Source organism: Arthroderma uncinatum, assembly GCF_011692745.1.
Source record: "Arthroderma uncinatum strain CBS 119779 chromosome Unknown scaffold4, whole genome shotgun sequence".
NCBI lineage: Eukaryota > Fungi > Ascomycota > Eurotiomycetes > Onygenales > Arthrodermataceae > Arthroderma > Arthroderma uncinatum.
The window spans coordinates 2,636,361-2,655,991 of record NW_022983866.1 but is presented as its reverse complement, the minus strand read 5'-3'; the positions used below and the strand labels follow the sequence as shown (position 1 = coordinate 2,655,991).

Here is a 19,631-nt window from a genome sequence, read left to right as displayed (position 1 = left end):
GCATCCGCAAATTGATCTCCGTTTTCACGTAATGGTCGGCGGCAATCCGACACTGGCCATTATCTTGACAAGACAGGTCAGACAATGTGAAATACGAGCGGACAGAAAGATCACAGCCTTTGCCTACACCATACGGAGCACACTCACCATTTCCGCCTCGACTGCTCTATCGAGCACGGAGGACCACTTCCTGCAGATTAAAAGGCTGGAATGAGGTTTGTGCCAATAAACAGAAGCTCGGTATCCTCTATATCAGCCAATGATGTGAATATGGACTTGTGGCGGAGGCTAAAAGCGCCGGGTGCGTATGGGTGTTTTCCTCTCTGCCCAGCTCTTCTCTGTTTCTCCTAGGGCTTGGTACCTCGTACATCATGTCCGTATCCCGCTGCAAGGGATGTTTCCCCTTGGCTCTCATAACTGTCCGGCTTGGTCCTGGTTTCTGCAGCGGATGAGTGAAACAACTGAGGTCAAGCAGAGCGAGGATAGATGGCGCTTATGTAACCCCCTGCAAAAGCAACGACATCGCAAAAGTCTCAGCTTACGCCAGCAAGTAGAAGCATGTTTACGGAGTACACGACGGACGACTTTCAAGGTCTTTCTCTCAGGTGAAGCTGTCAGCGCCCAAATGCCGCGGAACCTATCGTCGGGCGCTGGCTTGCATCTGTGTCTCAGATCAACCTGACCCGCGGGCCCCCGGAGTGTCCAGTGGAGGATCTACGGAGTACTTGAGTACAGCTGTCATGGCCTTGCACAAGAGCCAGTAGCCACATCATGACGGCGGCGCCAACATATTTTCCGGATTCTATACGGAGTATAGGGTACTCCGTAGATCAGTCTATAAAAAGCCGGTGAAGCAGTGTCTATCATCAAACTTGTCGCCTCAAACAACCCATTGGGTTCTGGCGTTGCACCTCTTACGTCCTCGAGGATATGAGCTGAGTGAAACAGCCTTTCGAACCGCAAAAGCCGACTGATATCATGAATTAAAGCATGTCACAGCGCTCGAACTTGCATCGAAAGAAAGTGCTGTGTCTCGATCTCGAGATCCACGGAAGTTTAGATTGTGTTCCTGTTGCGAATCATCATCGTCATGCCGCTGGTTCGTTACAAATGGAACCGCTGATCATCCGCCACAGGCCAATATCAGGCCAATCGAGATGATGTGGTTGCCTTGCTGATTTCGGTGAGCGCAGCCACCCACCAAGGAGAAGCACGCATAATTTCCTCTTTGACATGACATAAAAAGCTGTCTGCCGATTAGCATAAGGATGGGTACCCAACGCAGCTATACGCAAATGATACTTCAAAGAAGAGGCTTTCTAAGCTACATAATACTAGTTAAATAATTCAATGGCGTATTTAACTGGCTCTCTAGCTTCTCATAAATCGATAAATGCTGCTCCATACCCGCACGAAGATGGGGGTGGCGGGTAAGCGTATTGGCTTCATTCTACCACTAAAAATATATCAGGTGGCACCGCAAGTTTGCTGTGACACTTCATCCTCATTATGATTACGCAAGGACAGCTGAAAGAAAACGGATAAAGACATTGGCCTGCTGCCCTGTTATGTATATGGATTTGGTCTCTCAAATGTGAACCTGTTCGATGTATGGGTAAAAGCAAGTTCATTGTTTGACAAAGCTCTCGCCCAATCGGAAAGAACAAGATAGCTTGGAGATCGTGGGGATACAGAAAGCTTAGTTAGTCCTTTCGTAAGATCCATAAATAGTTAATGGATAGTTATAATTCATTAAAGGCCAAAGTATGTAACGTATAGTACAGCTAGCAAATGAAAAGCTGGGAACGAGACAGGAATGATATTAGAACGGAGGTAGAGGAACCCCTGCTATTTATCTGTAGTTGCGATGCAGGCGAGATCCAGATCTCTTTATATCGTACTGCTAGGAGAATGCTTGTCAGCAAAATTTCTAAAACGTCACTGATATATGAAAACATACCTTCTTCGACCACCCTTAACTAATAAAGCACAAGCACCCGATTCCCATATAAAACACAAATAGCGGATAGACAGCGAGGACTACCCGGTTTTTGACCACTCTCGAACCGCCCAAAATGCTCACTCCTGCCGCCAGGGACCATGCTACTAGTACGAGGTATACAGGGATACGAGCAATGGTTGGAATGTTTAGGGCGCTGAGTAGTGCGGCAATCACCAGCGGAAAGAGCGTATAACCGATGAGACAAACCGATTGGAAAAACGAGCTATACTCTGATGTTAGAAGCGGTAACACACAACTTTGCTCGGGTATAGCCAATCTCGCCAGAGCAAAGTATATGCAAATATGGAAAAACTTACATGTTACCGCCGAGCAGCTTAATTTGTAGAGTGACAACGGCTTCACCGATCCACACAATGCAGAATACGCCCGAGAACACTAGGCTAGACTGGTCACCCTTGCCCATTGCAAGGAACATACTCAACAGGAGACAGAATATCAACGGGCCCCTAGAAGTAAACGTTAATCGGAGAGGGAGAAAACGTTATGGGTTCCAGTACGTACCATAAATCCCAATTTCTAAGACCTTCGCTCATCCCACCTTGCAAGACGGCATCTGCGTCGGGCAATCTCCCTACGAGCCCGCGTAGGGCACCAAGGCTCTCACTACCAAACCCGGTTGCCTCACCCCGTTCTGCAGAGCCTCCGCTGCCGCCCCCTCCACGCATCATCATGCCGCCTAGCAGATATTGCGGCCAAAGCACCTGTCTCATCTTCTCCCATACTGCCAAAAGGTCCCGGGAGAGGGTATCCCAAACAGACTCGTCGATTGTATTTTGGGGCGCACGGCGGTCTTCTCCCGGTATGGAAGAGGTGAGGTATGAACTTGACACGGGGGCTCTTGAAGCTCCTCCGGGTGCTGAGGAGGATGCAATGTTTCCGGTTAATGGTGTACGGTCGGTTGTCGAACCAAGCGGGTCATCAGCTTCGATAGCTATCAGGTAGTAAGAACAGTTATTAGATACGATATATCATTGTATCAAGGGTGTTAATTAGGGGCCATACCATCATCGACCAGCTCATGATCCAAGACCGAATCCTCATCATGGTCTATGATGAACGGACTGTCCGTCCTATGTCCTCCACTGCCACTGGCCATCTTTGGTATTGAAAGGAAATTAAAGTCGGTCCCGAATTAATCAGACGACAATCATATATTGCACCGATGGGCTTTGTAGTATGCTTAGTGATTCGGCGCGGCGGACGGCGAGCTGTTGACGTGGCTCTTAGGCAGCTTCGTTTTGCGATCGCTTTCTCAGCGTCCTCCACCCAGAAGCCGTAGGAATCGGCGGCCTTTAAAATATAGCACCGAGGCCAATAAACTTGTCAACAAACGTAGAATTCACAATCGATGTTGCCTTGAACAGCTGCAACTAGGCTTCCTTTCTATGCGACCTGTTCCTGGCGATATCAATAGTCACGTGATTACACTCATCTTCGACTTGGCTCTTCATATTCAACCAGATGGAAGAAGATATAAGACACGAGGAGTAATGTTACGACGGTGCACGATAACAATAGGAATTCGTTAGAGAGTTGGGACAGTTGAAGTCACTGTCTCACTGAAAATAATATAATAATCCACAGATGATGAAGGAAAGTATGAAAAGTCAAGGTCCACGAGTAAGGCCCTTAGATGGGAGGTTTGATATCCAATTATTCCTCTCCAGTCTTCAGTTGGTAGCAGCGGCAGCATGCGAGACACCTATCAAGCAAGGGAAGCCAGAAGCAGGGAGTTTTAAAAAGAGCAAAGAGAAAAGGTAAAGAAGTAAAGAAATAAAAGAAACACCATTCCAATCTCCATATCCTATCCCATCGCTTCCGTCCATCATCTCGATTAGCACCTTTAACCTATTATTACCCATGAAAACCCGGTCAAGTATCAAATGCAAGTGCCGCTATAGCTCCAAATTCCAAATATATCCCGTAATGCCCACGCGTGTATTAAAAAGAAAAGGAAATTCGTAGTCGAACAAGAGAGCAAACCAGAGAAAGTCATGCCTCGTGATAGGGTTGCAGGAGCCGTCAGTTGGCGTCGACAACAATTAGGCGGTCGACGACATTATCGACTAGAAGTTGAGCTTCCATCTTCCACCGTTGGCCCTGCCAGAGATCCCTAGTCCAAAACTTCCAACCACATCTCCAAAATCCGCTGGTCACGTCAAATTGTAAATCCCAATCGTATCTGCGCGCTGCCATTGCACCAGGTGAAAGTCCTGCCGGCTTACACGTTAAATTGGCGCCCTCAATTTCGGATGTAGGTAAATCTTCGATACTGTCTTCCATTCCTTGACGAATTCGCCATTCCCGCTGGGCCTTTTCTCCTGCGCGTTGGGCCACTGCTTCCTCATCCTCCGTTTGGTAGAGGTCGCATTTATTGCATTCCGTACAAGAGGAACCCGGGTTTATTCGGAAATGTTCACAAAAATGTTTGTATCCTTCCGCCTCCTCTCCGGCATCCTCGTTATCTGACTCTGCATCTGCTGCGCCATCCATGAGCTGAACACCATTGTTGTTGTTGCCATTTAGTCGTCGTCGGCCCTTTGGTCCCAGTGCCTTGCGGCAAATATAGCACATGGAATATCCGCACACGCATGTCAGCTTGTTGCACCCGGAGGACTTGACGAATGAGAGCCCACAGCATGGACAGGTACGTTTGATAGCTGCCGTGCGGGCTGCCTCCACGGTAGTTCTCAAAGATTGGAGCAATGGTTCATGACACGTATGCGGATCGTTCCATGGCTTATGGCATCGGATACAGCTCGCACGACAACATGACGGGTTCCCACACTTGAAGCGTTGTGTTCGCGTCCTAAGGCAAACATTCTGTAACGACCTGCGAAACGTAGCTCCCAGCGCGGAAGGGGAAATGCAGAGGAGGATGATCAAGGGAATTATAAGAAGTGGAATGATGTCGAGGAGTGCCGTGACCACTACTATACTTGTGATAAGGCTTGCTTTGCGAAACCGCCAGGTAATTCCCTTTACCGACGGATGGAAAACGGGATCTACCTCGGCATATGAGCAGAAAGGACAGTATATCAACTTCAAATTTGATTTAACGAGTGACTCAGAAGCAAGTCGGTTCTCAAATTTTCGATACGTCTCTGCTCCTGATTTCTGCTTCAGGATCGCCCTCTTGACGAGGGCGGCGTCTAATTTCCCCTGACACGTCCCGTCCGCCAACGGGGCTATGCACCACAGAGTCGACCTGTCAAGATTGATAGATTTATCCCATCCTTGGCCAAAGAGCGCCTCCTGAAGAGTACGTTGGATGCAGTTGAAGCAGATGATATGGCCTGCCTCGGAGCAGGTTGAGATCTGTTCAAAGGTAACGTCTGCGAGGCAGCAGTCACATTCATATAAAGCGTCCACGGATTTTGCTTCCGCTTCATTCAACTCTTCCGCTTTTTTCAGATCTTCTTCCATCTGTGTCTCTCGTCTCCGATTTAACAGCGGAAGTAAAAACGTAGAACAAATCTCCTCGTCCAACTCTGCGCAGCCTGTCCCTTTCAAAACAGGTTCGAGCTCGTCGACTGAACGCCTCTGCCAAACAAGATATGGAGGGGGATCGTCTTTATGAGGTGCTTTCTTCTTCTTGAATGAAAACATGTTCCCCAAAGTGACACGCCATGTTTTCTGGGATAAATCGATCAACGTAGGCCGGGCGCGAGTGTAGGAGAAATTCCCCTCTGCGAGAACAGCGTTGATCGTGCTCTTACTCAAAGACCGGAACTCCGCGGTCAGCGCAGACCTGACGGCATCTTTGTATTCATCACTCCGAAAGAGTTCCTCCCTAGGCACCAGCCTATCCTCCATCGTGTGCCCATCCTCGGTCGTTGCAGGAGCACCAGTCTCCTCAGATGTAGCGGCAACGTTCCACCGTCCCTTGACCCATTCTGATTGATATCTCAGCAGCTGCTCGACGCTGACTTCTAGTCTACTCTTCCCATCAAACCGGGTGAGCAGCTCTCTAAAAACCTCCGCGTGGACATCAGGAAATAACCCCGCCAACACGTTCAACGCATGGTTAAGTTCTCGTAGATCGCGCTGTTTCTCGTCTTCCGTATCATTCGTAGCAGGTATATCCGTTATCGAGGCGGTGGTAAGGGTAGGGCGTGAGCCTGCGCCAAATGGATTACCGCGCAGGGCTTCTGTGAGGGTGGATGAGGCAGCCGGCGTGGAAGCGGAGGAGGATAGCTGGACAGACGTGGAAGATCCGGTAGTCTTTTGTGATTTAGAGGATGATGTCGTCGTCGAGGGGGAGGCTGAAGGGGATAACGGTGCTCGTTTACTGTTGCGAGATGGCTTATTGCTTAGTAGGGAGAGGACCATGATAGGCGATCTGCTGCCTCATGATCGGGATATAGCATCGAGATATGAGCGTGAAGCCGATGAGATGGTGGTTACATGAAGCCAGGACCGATCGAACATGTATAAATAAACGGCTGCGAGGTGGTTCTCAGGGAATGTTCCATGTGGTCTTAAGCACTAGAATTAACCCTGGATCCCGGCCTGATGGAGCCTGGCTCTCTCTTGCCTTGGTCGTACGGTGGAGCGTATTGGCCCCTTAAAAGGGCTTCAATCACGGATCTATATTTTGCTATGACGATGCAGCCGAAGTAGAGTGACTATAGAATAAGTAATCTGAATATATTTCTTAGATTTCAAGACATGGCCACATATAAAATACACCTAGTCATGGGTTCTTATAGACCCGCGGCCAGCTCGTCGTTCGATGGATAAAATAAATATAACAAAGGGAGCTTCGTGAGACAAAAGAAATCATAAAATGACAAAATGACCTTTTACCAAAAAGAAAAGAAAAAGAAAATAACGGTCATCTAGACTGGATGGCATGGCATGCTTTTTCACCTGAGGAAGCAGATGCATTTACAATTTACCCTTTCCGGTAGAGACCAGCTCGACACCAGCTCCGGCGATAGCAGGCTTGCCAGTCTCGACAACGGTGGTCTGGAAGACCACGACGTTTCCTTCCTTCCACATCTCAGTCCTGAGAGTCTGGCCTGGCAGCACGACACCAGCGAAGCGCACCTTCAGGTTCTTGAAGGCGCCGAACTTCTCGTAGATGTGCTTACCGGAGATGCCGAGAGAGCAGAGGCCGTGCAGGATAGGAGTCTTGAAGCCACCCATCTTGCTGAAGTCGGGATCGAGGTGGAGAGGGTTGCGGTCACCGTTGAGGCGGTAGAGAGCAGCTTGGTCTTCACCAGTCTTCTCCTCGACGACGACGTCGGCCTTGCGCTGTGGGGGCTTGTAAGAGGCAGTTGCAGCAGCTGGGCGGGATGCGGTAGGCTTGCTTGAGCCGCCGAATCCACCGCTGCCACGGATGAACATGGTAGACTCGTTGTAGAAGAGGTCTTCGCCGGTCTTTGCGTTCTTGGTGGTATATCCTACGACGACGATGGCAGCGTTACCCTTGTCGATAACATCGATGAGCTTGGGGTAGGAGATGGTCTTGGCCTCGGTTGGAATTGGGTATTTCCTGATCTCGAGGTATTGCTCGCCGTGCAGAAGCATCATGGGCGAGAAGTTGGCGACAAGGTCGTTCAGGTTCCAGGGGTGGGCGGTGTTGAACCATGGAATGACACCGTAGGTAGGCAGGGCCTGGAAATCCTCGTGGTTCTCGTACACAAGTGGTAGCTGAGTCCTCTTAGCTCCCAGACTGAGACTGTAGAGGATGACATCCTTATCAACATAGTCGAATGTGGTGCCTTCAGCCTTCATGGCCTTGGCCTTAGAAATGTTGTCCAGGACACTCTGGTCACCACCCTTGGGTGCCTCTTCCTTCTTGGCTCCTCCAACCTTGTTGTTGATGTTGGCCATGATACTCTCAGTACCAGCAAGAGTGTCGTCTGGGTGGTCGGCACGACCGTCGTCGAAGTCGATGATCTTGGGCCAGACCTTGGCAACCTCCTCGACGGTAAGGTCAGCATCAACCGGGAAACCGTGGCCGCCAGATCGTTGCCATCTGGTCTTACCGGTCCATCCACTGCCACACTCGTAGAGACCCTTGGTAGCAGGTTCTGGGAGCATCTCAGAGCAGAGAAGTACGACAAGCGGAGCGACTTGGTTAGGGCTCAAGGCCTGAACAAGCTCCTCTGGCATGATGGTTCTGGTCATGTCAGTACCTGCGTTAGGAGCAATGGTGTTGACGCGGATATTGTACTTGGCACCCTCAAGAGCAAGGGTACGGGAGAAACCAAGGATACCGAGTTTCTATTTTATCATCAGCATACTTCTCCTATATTGTACTCACACAGAAGGCAGATGAGACTTACAGCAGATGCGTAGTTGGCCTGGCCGAAGTTACCGTAGATACCGCTGGTGGAGGTGGTGTTGACAACACGTCCAAACTTCTGCTTCAAGAAGTATGGCCATGCAGCCTTGGTCACACTGTAGGTACCTCTAAGGTGAACATTCACAACGGAGGTCCAGAGATTGTCATCCATGTTGGTGAAAGCCTTGTCACGAAGGTTGCCGGCATTGTTGACAACGATGTCAATGCGGCCAAAGTTGTCAATGGCAGTCTTAACAATGGCTGGTCCGTCCTCACAAGAAGCCTTGGAGCCGACGGCCTTTCCACCGGCCTTGATAATCTCCTGGACAACTGGCTCTGGGTTCATAAGGTCGTTGACGACGACAGATGCACCAAGTTTGGCGAACATGAGGGCGTAAGATCGGCCAAGTCTATTATATCCGTTAGAATTGAGATTTTCCCATGTATACCAATGTAGTTAACACTTACCCTGCTCCAGCACCAGTAATCAAAGCAACCTTTCCGGTGAAGTCTGGCTCCTCAGCTTTGGGGTTCGCTGGCAGCTTCATCGACTCTTGGATCAATTCCACATAATCGGCAGGGCCGGTGGGGTATGTAGGCTTGGAGAAGTCGTTGACATCCTCCCATCTCTTCAAGAGAGAACCAGGGGTGAAAGTGTCATCAGCCTTCATCAAGGCACCCTTGGATCGCTCCCAGCGGATCTTAGCAACATGGCCAGCTCCGGCCTCGAATATGCTACCGGTCTCGGTGGTGGAGGAGTGAACGAGATAGGCAACAATAGGAACAACGAATTCAGGTTTTAGGTTGGCCAGGAGCTCCGGGGGCATAACAGTCTCCGTCATGCGGCTAGCAGCTATTAAGCTATCAGTAATGTCCATATTATTCCGGGGTAGGCCCTTTTTTTTTAGCTTACCAATTGGTGCAATGGCATTGGAGTGGATGTTATATTTGAGACCCTCCTTTGCAAGAGTCTCGGTGAGTCCGACCAGCGCAAGTTTGGCAGCTAACATCCAGTTAGTATTGATTCACAGCAATCAGTTTAGTGTCAAGCGCATACCGGAATAGTTGGTCTGGCCAAAGCTACCGAACAAACCAGCGGCAGAGGTGGTGTTAATCACTCGGCCGAACTTTTGTTTTCTGAAATGGGCCCAAGCAGCTTTGGTACACTATATCCGTATAGCTGTCAGTTAGGACTTCTATCTGCTGTTTAGGAACTGCTAAATCGCACCTTGTATGCTCCGTAAAGGTGGACCTTGTCGATTATATCCCAGTCCTGATCTTTCATGTTCTTAAAGCTGACATCTCTGAGGATTCCAGCATTGTTGATCAGGATATCGACACGACCGAACGCCTTAATAGCGGTGTCTATGATCTTGTCACCAAACTCGACACTGTCGTAGTTGGCAACGGCCTTTCCGCCAGCAGCTTTGATTTCATCGACAACGACATCCGCAGCCTATAAAATAAGTCGAGGCAGGGTTAGAACTAGAGCTTTCCCCTCGATAAACATTGGAAGATCAGAATGTCGACCTCACCTTTGACGACTGGCCTTCTCCAGAATGTGAGGCGCCTAGATCATTGACGACGACGCCAGCACCCTTGGAAGCAAAGTACAAGGCATATGCTCTCCCCAGACCACCGCCGGCGCCAGTGACGACGACGACCTGGTTATCGAAGCGAAGTTGAGACATGATGTGATGATGGGCGATGAGGGCGGAGTATAGCGTGGGGATGGATGTATCAGGCCAGATCTCAACGGTGATAATATACAGGAGAAGAGGTGCCTGGAGACAAGCAGAGGAAGAAGACAGAGAAGACAGAGAGGTCGGGTGAGACGTGAATAAAAGGGAAGCGTTGTTGCCGGCGATGGCAGGACGGCCGCACGAGACGAGCTGGACCTCGGCAGCAGTGGTACTTAAAGATACCTACTTTTAGGCTGCTGATACAAGTAACTGGAAGTATCTTTCAGGTACTACGGCTTGTGCATCATCGCTGCTTGTCCAGCCAATCATGAGCTGCCATTCTTGCTGACTCAGCTTTGAAGGTCACCTGATGCTGTCTTTGCATGTGAAATCGCAGCATATAAAACGAGCGACGACGAGGATGTTGATGAGATACAGGCAGATATAGGTATAATAGGGATATGTTCTTCCTTTGGGTTATTAGTGTCCTTATATGTGATATGTACGGAGTATACAAGAGTGACTCGTGACAAGATGCATCCCTTCATCTACGGAGTACATCTCACAGTGCCCACGGCGTCTTTACGGTGCCCTCGGCGGTTCCGTGCTGCATAACTATATCGATCGCATAATCCATGACCTCTCTTCCCTTTCTCCCTTTCTCCAGGCCGAAGTGTGGATGTTTGTCCACGTTCTATGGGGAAGAGCTCGGTATATCACGTGACTCTATGCCTCGGCACGGCTGAACCTGCGGCTCTTATCCGTTATCTCCATCTGTTTACTTCTGTTTATCAGATGGACAGAGGGCGAAGAGTGACCCTGAGAGCATGAATACAGCTATATTCGACGACAAGTCGGAGCACTGCATCCCTTTTCTTCTTGGGCTGCTGGAAGGCCACAGATTAAAACATGGAGACGGCCACAATGCACCGCCGTTCTTCGTGGGGTTGAACGGCATCCAGGGCGCGGGGAAGACGGTTCTGGTGAGCTCCCTCCCCAGCTCCAGCAGTATATAACACATAGTGTATATATCTATTGTAGCTGTATATATTCAAATTGAACGTTTTCCTTTTCTAATATCCAATTTTCAGGTTTCAACTCTCCAGTCTACTCTCTCGGCTGCACCGTACAACCTGCCCACCATAGCCTTCTCGCTCGATGACATATACCTAACGCACGCTGATCAACAGCAACTTGCAGCCTCCCATCCATCTAACCCCCTTCTCCAGCATCGTGGTCAGCCATCCACTCACGACATAGCGCTGGGGAGCAGAATTTTTGACTCCCTTCGCCGAAATCAACCAGTCAAAATCCCTTCCTATGATAAGTCTGCCTTCAGTGGCCAAGGCGACCGTGCACCAGAGGATATGTGGGAGGTTGCAAACGATACGCATAATGGACAGTCTCTGGTTAAAGTCGTTATATTCGAAGGTTGGTGTGTTGGGTTCCGCGCAAGGCCCGATGCAGAGATTCGAGCAGACTGGGAAGACGCTGTGAGAAGGGAGAGTGATGGTGACTATGACGGACAGCTTGGTCATGTCAAATTGGAAGATATCATGGCTATTAATAATGCATTGAGCAAGTATGATGCTTTCACCAAGTGAGTCCTGACCTTGACGTGTTTGTAGGATGATATAAGACTAATGGGACGGCCATAGTCAACTCGATGCCTTTATACACATGTGAGCTCCCAGACATCCAATTAACAAGCTATGCATTTTACCCTTCGCAGCTCTCTAACAATATTAGTGACGCTGAAAATACACATGATGTATACTATTGGAGGCAGCAGCAAGAGCAAACCCTTCTGGCGACGAAAGGGAAAGGCATGACTCCATATCAAGTCAAAGAATTCGTCAATGGCTGTAAGGCCCATTCCAAGCTATCACAAATACGATACATGATAACTAACAAGCCCATTTCCTGTGGTTGATAGACTACCCGTCGTACGAACTATACACAAACCAGCTTAGATACGGTGTATTCAAACCCATGGAGGCATCTTCTAGCGATGATGAGAGAGCATGGAAAGGGAGGCAGCTTAGACTCGTCGTCAATACGCAAAGGAGGGTTAAAGAGGTAATCGCCATCTAATGGTACCTATATAGAATATGTACCCCCCAGAAACCGTATAGGCACTTTATTTAATTTAGTAGAACAAATGGAAAAAAATTGAGTGAACCTCCAATTGCTTGAGCCACCTATGCTGGCCTTAGGTTAAACTACCAGAGGGCCAGAAGAAGTGATGCTGAAGAACGCCAAACAAGACTGAAAGAAACTTATTACTCGGCTGGCTATGCCCAGTGCGTGATGGGATATCAAAAAAGAAAAAAATCTTTCGAAGCGCCTTACAAAGGAAATGCAGATACTGGAAAGTGTGCTTAGGACTCAGGTCAATCAGATTATCGGGATCAATCCCCTTTAAATCTATCAGCCCCATCAGCGAATGGGAGGCTCCCACGAAGACTGTTCTTATTACTAGCCGCGGGGGATGATGAGTTATTATATGCGCTTCTGCGCATTACGGCAGGATCAGCAAACGAGCTCGAAGTCGCCTGTGTGCTACTCGCTCCATCTAAGACGATTGTAGGGGAATGCTGAGTCCTTGTGATTTCAGGGGCGTCGTTCAGCTCAATAAGGTCACCGGAGGCGCCTGCGAGGCCGAGATTCGCAAACTGTTGGTTAAGGGGCTGTTGCTGTTGGATTTCATTGATTCCTGCCTTCGCGCGAGTCGCAACCTTTCGAAACCAACCTTCAATTGCCCCGCCGACGTTTTCTAGGCCCGCAGCTGAGGATGATGAGAATACTGCGGAGTCGGCTGAGTCGAATGAAGTCCGCTCCTGGTTATGTAGGGATGCTAAGGTTGGTGTTGTATAAGTTGTTGCAGGTTTGACGGTCAATGTCGGTAGGTGGGAATTGACAAAAGTGGTAAATTTGTCTATGGGTGGACCGGGATATATAGCGTTCTCAAGGGTTCCTACGCCGCCTGGCCCGGATAAGGCAATGCTGCGTCGCCTTCTGGGGCGAGAAGCTGAATAACGCGGAGATCCAGTACCGGATGTTGAACCGTCACGACTACTCCTTGGTGCTGAGGTGGAATCCCGCGGCCCGCGAGGCGGAGTGGAATGTACCTCGGACACAAAGGAATCTTGCATAGAAGAAGAGAGAGATCCAGGGTTATCGCTATACGGGGTTAAACGTAGCTGAGATTTTCGGCGGGCTCGTGGGAAGAATCCTAAAGACTTTCTTGGGAGTCTACCGATCTCGACAGGTGACGGGAACCCATCAAGTTTCACCCAGCTATGGTGTTTCCAGGGAGGGTCACTGCCCGTTTCGTTTTCAGTTCTCGGCGAATTGAAGTAGTCCCCGTCTGGACGCGAGGTGTTGACTCCGTTCCCAAAATCGCATGTACCCGTAATATCTGAGTCGGGTACGAGAGAGCTAGTACCATGGTCCAGGCTATCTCCACTCGCATCATCAGTGTGTTTTCGTGCCTCGTCGCTGGGTACTGGGAGGCCCTTCAGCGTGCATGACTCGACCGGTAATACAATAGTCTTCCTGGACTGTATACTATCACTAGGCCAGAAGCCATTCGACTTCCGCAACACCGCCAGCTGGCAACCATAGCGGATCGAAACTCCAGTGAGGGTGTCATTTGACTGAACGATATGTATGTATACCAAGGCATCTCCATCCTCTTTTCCTGGGGTTGAAGTTGGCGTCGACCTTTCAAACCCATCTCCTGAATCTCTGCGTTTGTAATTACCCCAGATATCTGGAAAATTATCCCCATTGGCCTGCAATAGGGCCTCCCGTTTCTTAGCCTGGACCAATGCCTGCCTCTCCTTCTGTGCATCCGGGTTAGGGTCGCCGATTATCGAACCCGTCGGGCCCCATGAGGTAGGAATCTGTGGCCGACCCTTCGGTGCACCGCCGCCCACGACTCTTCCAGGCGACTTTGCGCCAGACAGCTTGCCCCGTCCTTGTCCGTTCGATGAAACTCCTCCACTGATCAATGCACTTCCAGTTCCAATAACGTTCGACGCAAACCCTTGCAACGACGACCAAGGAGACTCTAGAAAGTCCGTCGCGAATCCTGCTGCCTTGCCACCACTCGTGTCCTCCCGCATACCTCCAAAACCCGATCCTCTCAACGGACTTTCCCTTTCCTGATTCATCTGTCCGCCCGCCATGCGTGGAAGTCGTTTACTCGGAATCGGAGACGCTGTTCCAGAAGAGGACACTCCGCCATTCGAAAGTGAGGGTCGTACCGAACGCTGCGACCGCTGTGATCCCACACCTGCGTAACCGGCTCCCAGCCCATCATCGTCACTATCATCATGAGATTGAATCAATCGCCTATTGCGAGAGCGGACTGTCGAAGTGGCAGAGTTGGAACTAGTTCCATGCGCCGAAAACGAGGTCCAGGAGTTAGATGCATTGAAGCTGGCGTCGTTGCTCATTCCTGTTTTCTCGTAATCCCGCAGATATTATAGGATGGTCATGTAGGGAAGGCAGACAGGCCAGCTAATATGCGGAATTGTTGTCCCTTGAGGTATATGAGGGTATGGTAAGGCTTGCGGCTGGAGGATGTGGCATGAAGCCGTTGTGTCTCGGATGGTATGCAATCGTCTTCGTTCTTCGTGGCGAGTGTAGCGGTTGATTTCCTTGAATTCGACAAGTGTAAATCGCGATCTACGACCCTCTCGCACCGTACAAAGCGTGATATAGTTTCGTTCCTAACGCCGAGTTCGTCATTTAGTTGGTTGACGGTGGGAGGCTGCTCATTGTTCGGCAGGTCGTTTGGGGACACCTATGGCACCCAGATTGAATGTCGCCAGATAGACGCTCCAGCAGCTAACAAGAACAATGATTGAAGTAGACAGGGGATAGAAGCCGGGAGTCTCTGTCTTCACAGGCCAAACGTCCGCTGGAGATGTGATGCTGCTCCTCGGTTGCTTCTTCTCATCTCATCTATTCAAAGCCGCTTGTTGTATTGGCCACGCTCGGCGTTGCTGGCCGTCACATGACCCTGTGTTTATGCCGTGACGCAACAACGCTGGCGATATATAAACATATAAACGGGCGATGCAGGAGACATCAACGGTGGATGGTAGATGGTATTCTTCAAGAACTGGGTACAGGAAGTGGACTGCTATCAAAACAACAACACAAACGAGGCCACAGAGTTTAACTCTACCGTCCAAAGTCAAGCGCCTAAGGAGAGAACTAAAAGATAAGACGACAGGCTGAAACCCACCAGATATCGCCCCCTTTCCCCCTTTAACATGCTCCAGAGAGGAAAAGAAAACCCACGGTATAAAAACAAGCCAAAGACAGAATGAATCAAGACAAATATCCACCAGGAGAGTGTGTTTTTCTTCTTTTCCTTTCTTTTCCCGTGCTTTTTTTGCCTTACATCTTTTGTACCCGAGTGAAAACGTACGGCCGGTCCTGGTCTCTACATATTCTCAACAGACATGTCGGGTAACCCGTTGATGCCGAAGAATTGGAACCTAGAAAGAAATGTTAGCAAGAGGAATAGACAAGAGGTAGCGTGAGTGCGAACGTACCAATCTTCCACGTTCAAGGTAGGCGGAATCGGGCCCTGGCGGGAACTGTTACTCCAGTTATCGTCCTGACTCGACGCATCCATCGGCACATTAGGATCGAACGTCTGCATAGGCCATTGTCCTTGCATAGGCACTCCCTGACCCATCTGGTGCTGCGGCGACATACGTCCCAATCCCGCCATCAGTGTGGGACTATCATGAGGTCCGCGTGCTGTTCGTGGAGATAGGTGTTGCTGTGGATGCGCCTGGCCAGGCATACCCATTGGCATTCCTGTATTGTTAAGGCTAGGCATTTGCAGTTGCGGGTCGACGTTTGTAGAGGATGGCGAGAAGCCTGAGAACGACATGTTGGTGCCGTCTGGGAAGAGTTGGTCGGGTTGGAAGTTTTCCCAGAGTGATTGTGAGATGCTGGGGGAGTTGCGAGTGACGAGGAAGAGATCGGGAGGGGATTGTGGGATGGAGAAGGCTGGGTTGAATGGGGATGTAGGGCGGGTGTTGCCCGTCCCTGCACCGGCGCCGTTGCCGGCACCAGTACCTAGGAATGTGTCTGTTGGCATGCGTTGGTGGTGTTGCTGTTGTTGCTGTTGTGGATTTGCGACTGGCGGCCCCCCAAGACTGGCAGGCAGTTGGCTCGGCGTCAAGGAGGGCGTTGCAGCTGGAGTCTGTGGCCTGGAACGCTCGTACGACACCTGAGCTGCAGGGGGGCCGTTAGGCATGCTAATTTCCATATCATCGTACTTCCTCTTGGGTGGCTCATGTCGTTTATGCGCTTCAGGCTGTTGTTGCTGTTGCTGTTGCTGCTGTCGTTTGGATTTCTGGTGACGTTTTCCAGCCGCTTTCTGGAGACGCTCTTCAAGAGCCTTGTTGCCCAGGATCGATTCGAATAGGGTATGCACCATCCTAGCGACGAGCCATACTTTCGATACATCCTTCAACGCCAACATGCATATATTGATTCGTTCCTGGCTGGTCGCGACTATACTTGGAACAGAGGATCTCATTTGATATACGTGCATGATTAGTGCAGAGAACAAACTATAAACACTATAAGGGACGAGGCTGTTAGTTAAGTTGTTTAGCAAGCAGGGCAGGTTATACTAACATAAAAGCAGGGGCAAATCGAATCTGTTGGTGTTTCTGTAGACTTTCAGTGATCGATGTGATCATAGCTGCAGCTTGGAAGGCGATTGTACGGGAAGGATACGATATTCCATCACTCCCCGCATGCTGACCAGCAGTTGCAGGAGGCATATGGGCTCGATGAAGTAAACATAGAGTAGTGCTAGACAGTAAAAGTATCAGTAACTCTCCTCTTCTCCAGCCATGATTGGCAAGAACTTACTAGTAGTTTGAATGCAGCAAAGCGGACCAAAAGTGATGCCGTGATCGTTCCCAATACACTTCCTTGGGACAGTTCTGCAGCCAATCCGCCAACGCCATGTCGCTATGGGTTAGGTCAATGGCATTAGTACGACGTGACTTGGAGGCAACTGAATATTGCTGTGAAAGGACCAAGCCCATGATTTCGCATAGCTTGACGTATTGGAGGAAGAACTGGACATGGATCGGGTCGGGCGGGTAGTCTGCTGGCCCGTCTGCATCGTCTTCGATGAAGTCGTCCTCCGTAAGCATTTCAACATCCGAGTCATCTGTGTTGATGTTTACGGGACGACCCAGGGCGACGGCAACGGATCGATCGCGAGTGAATAGTGTCCACCATACACGCTTCCACAGTCGTTTGTCTGGTCGACTCAGCTGGGACGTTTCCACACTATGCAATGTTAGTTCCATGATCTTCCATAAAAGGAGGTATCGACGTACCTTCGATGCATCCCCGATCCCTGGGCAATAATGATCGCAACCCTGGTCCAGAAGAAGACGTTTTTCGTAACATCTATTACCAGTTAGCATTCTACCGGTAAAGGATATAACATGACTCGGGAGATTAAACTGGACATACCCTCTGGTCCCTCCCAGTACCACCCCATCAGCAACAACGCCTGGACGATGGTAACTCGGTCATCCTCATAATTAGCATCATACAAGGCCTTTGCACGCTTATAAAACGTCATGGCCGCCGGCGTCGTCGATCCATTTGCATCCATAAGCTGTGGATTCGTGCATACCCTCGACCCCGCCAGCAGGATAGCCTGCAGTAAAAGGAGAGACGGCGGGTTTTTGGGATCCCGGTACTGTCGCATGAAGCGGCTTCTGTTGATAAGCGGCACGACGGGGGCAACCCATTTGAAGTATGCGTCCACCAGCTCGTCGCAAAGGGCGCGGGGAGGGAGTAAGAAGGCGCCTCGCTGGTTGAGGATGTCGATCTCCAGGTTATCTAGTTCTGTGAGGCGGGCGCGTGAGCCACGAATGCCGTCCGGGAGCGGATAGTGGACGACATCTGTGGTGCCGTGACGGTCTTGGACGAGGAGGGTGAGGTTTGATGATTCGCCTAGGTATGCAACGCGGCCAGCTTCTGTGATGGGGGCGCGGGCGAACTTTGGTTTCATGAATTGGGCGTAGGAGGTATTCTGCGATGCTTGCTGGGCCTGCTGGGCTTCCGTTAGAGAGGTAGCGGGCATCCCGTCGGTGGGTTTCGATTTGGCATCGCTCTTCTCATCTCGAGAGTCGTCCTCGTTGCCTTGGGCGTCACGTCCTTCCCTACGGTTACTGTCAGTATGAGGAGAAGCCGAGGTGAGTGACGGCTACGTACTCGCTTCCATCCTTGGACTTGGACTGGTTCTTCTTCCGCCTTGGAGATGGAATCTTGCATTCGATGGAGAAGGCCACGCAGTTGGTGCACGGCACGCCGAGGCTAGCTGCATCGCAACGTACCTATACAAGTCAGCATATCACTACCAACGGTGGCGACGACAACAATAAACTAACCTTCCTGGCATGACAGGTCTGTTTACGAACTCCTTGTTAGCCAAAGTCCACGTCCAGATGGTGCATAGATGAAACGGTGATAAGATAGCGAGGCTGAAGATGCCGATGCCTCGGCTCAGGGGAACGCGAGCTATCGACCAAACAAACTGAAGAGCGACATACCTCACAAGCTCGCGATGCGCGTTGTCTAGAATACCGAAGCTGTTAGCAAAGAAAGATCCGTAGAGCTTAAATAGCGACCTGCGTCAATGCAAGCTGGCAGGTTTCCCCCGGGGTCTGAATTTCCTGCTTGCACTCTCCAGATATCTTCTTCCAGCGCCACCGCCGTCACCGTTCACACAAGGGCTTGACAGGATACTTCTACACACCTTCTGAAACTTATCTGGCTGGCGGAATTCATGGACTGGGCCGTCTGCTTGCCTCCAACGGAACCACTGTCGTCACCGGCGTCTCCTCGAGGACTGGTGCCCGAAGTGACGCTCCTCGCATTACCCGCGAGCGAGGGCGTGGCTTCGGGGAGATGCTGCTGCTGCTGCTGCTGCTGCTGCTCGTCCATGTCGGCCATTATCTTGCTCGTCTCTGGATCTGGGGTTGCGCTGCTCATCGTGGACAAGGGCAATTCGAAGGGTCGGGCGAACGTTCCATGGACAGGCGGAGGTGGAAGAGGAGTGCAAAGCCGGACGGTGGGACAGGCCTTGAAAAACGACGAGGCAGAAACCCGCAAGGATGCGGCAGGCTAAGGAGGAGTATAGGACGCTGGACTAAGGATAGGTGATAATTGACGGGCGTTAAGGGACCGTACGGCCTTTGCGGTTTCGGGTCTCGCGCTCGTCCGGTCGTGTCTGAGAGGACTCGATGTTCTGGAGATGGCGACCTAGTAGATCTCGCGCCGGGATGGCCTGGGTGGGCGGTATCGGAAAGCGTCTGGAGCGATCAGTCGGCCGGGACTCTGCGATTACGAGGCTGCTAGGCCATCAGGGGAAGCGAGGTGACGGGGACGACGGGCGAGTCTGTGTTAGTGAATAGTTATAGGGTATGGAGAGGACTGGAGAACTGGATGGAGATGGCGGCGATGCGGCTGGCGGGTTTCGTGGCGACCAGCGCTGACTACGGTCTACTCTATAGATGTGCGGTTCCAGCGGCCGGTCGACTGGAGATTATATACCCTGCAG

General features: G+C 50.6%; 5 protein-coding genes across 5 annotated transcripts; 1 reads left to right on the top strand and 4 right to left on the bottom strand.

Annotated features, from left to right (window-relative positions):
* Window positions 1–2,315: 2,315 nt before the first annotated feature.
* GIQ15_06161 (uncharacterized protein) lies at window positions 2,316–3,119 on the bottom strand (the record flags this gene model as incomplete). Its single annotated transcript, XM_033553578.1, has 3 exons — window positions 2,316–2,469; window positions 2,525–2,954; window positions 3,026–3,119. 3 exons carry the CDS (start codon window positions 3,117–3,119, stop codon window positions 2,316–2,318), a joined length of 678 nt encoding a protein of 225 aa, XP_033404722.1.
* A 926-nt stretch (window positions 3,120–4,045) lies between these two features.
* GIQ15_06160 (TRIAD3 protein) lies at window positions 4,046–6,355 on the bottom strand (the record flags this gene model as incomplete). Its single annotated transcript, XM_033553577.1, has 1 exon — window positions 4,046–6,355. One exon carries the CDS (start codon window positions 6,353–6,355, stop codon window positions 4,046–4,048), a length of 2,310 nt encoding a protein of 769 aa, XP_033404721.1.
* Window positions 6,356–6,913: 558 nt separating this feature from the next.
* GIQ15_06159 (peroxisomal hydratase-dehydrogenase-epimerase) lies at window positions 6,914–10,009 on the bottom strand (the record flags this gene model as incomplete). Its single annotated transcript, XM_033553576.1, has 7 exons — window positions 6,914–8,257; window positions 8,320–8,728; window positions 8,787–9,171; window positions 9,232–9,321; window positions 9,376–9,484; window positions 9,547–9,774; window positions 9,854–10,009. The coding sequence occupies 7 exons, from the start codon at window positions 10,007–10,009 to the stop codon at window positions 6,914–6,916; spliced, it is 2,721 nt and encodes a 906-aa protein (XP_033404720.1).
* An 818-nt stretch (window positions 10,010–10,827) lies between these two features.
* Window positions 10,828–12,094, top strand: GIQ15_06158 (uncharacterized protein; the record flags this gene model as incomplete). The annotated part of the gene is made up of 5 exons (XM_033553575.1): window positions 10,828–10,983; window positions 11,092–11,600; window positions 11,659–11,682; window positions 11,750–11,865; window positions 11,916–12,094. 5 exons carry the CDS (start codon window positions 10,828–10,830, stop codon window positions 12,092–12,094), a joined length of 984 nt encoding a protein of 327 aa, XP_033404719.1.
* A 317-nt stretch (window positions 12,095–12,411) lies between these two features.
* On the bottom strand, window positions 12,412–14,463 carry GIQ15_06157 (uncharacterized protein; the record flags this gene model as incomplete). Its single annotated transcript, XM_033553574.1, has 1 exon — window positions 12,412–14,463. One exon carries the CDS (start codon window positions 14,461–14,463, stop codon window positions 12,412–12,414), a length of 2,052 nt encoding a protein of 683 aa, XP_033404718.1.
* Window positions 14,464–19,631: the final 5,168 nt, after the last annotated feature.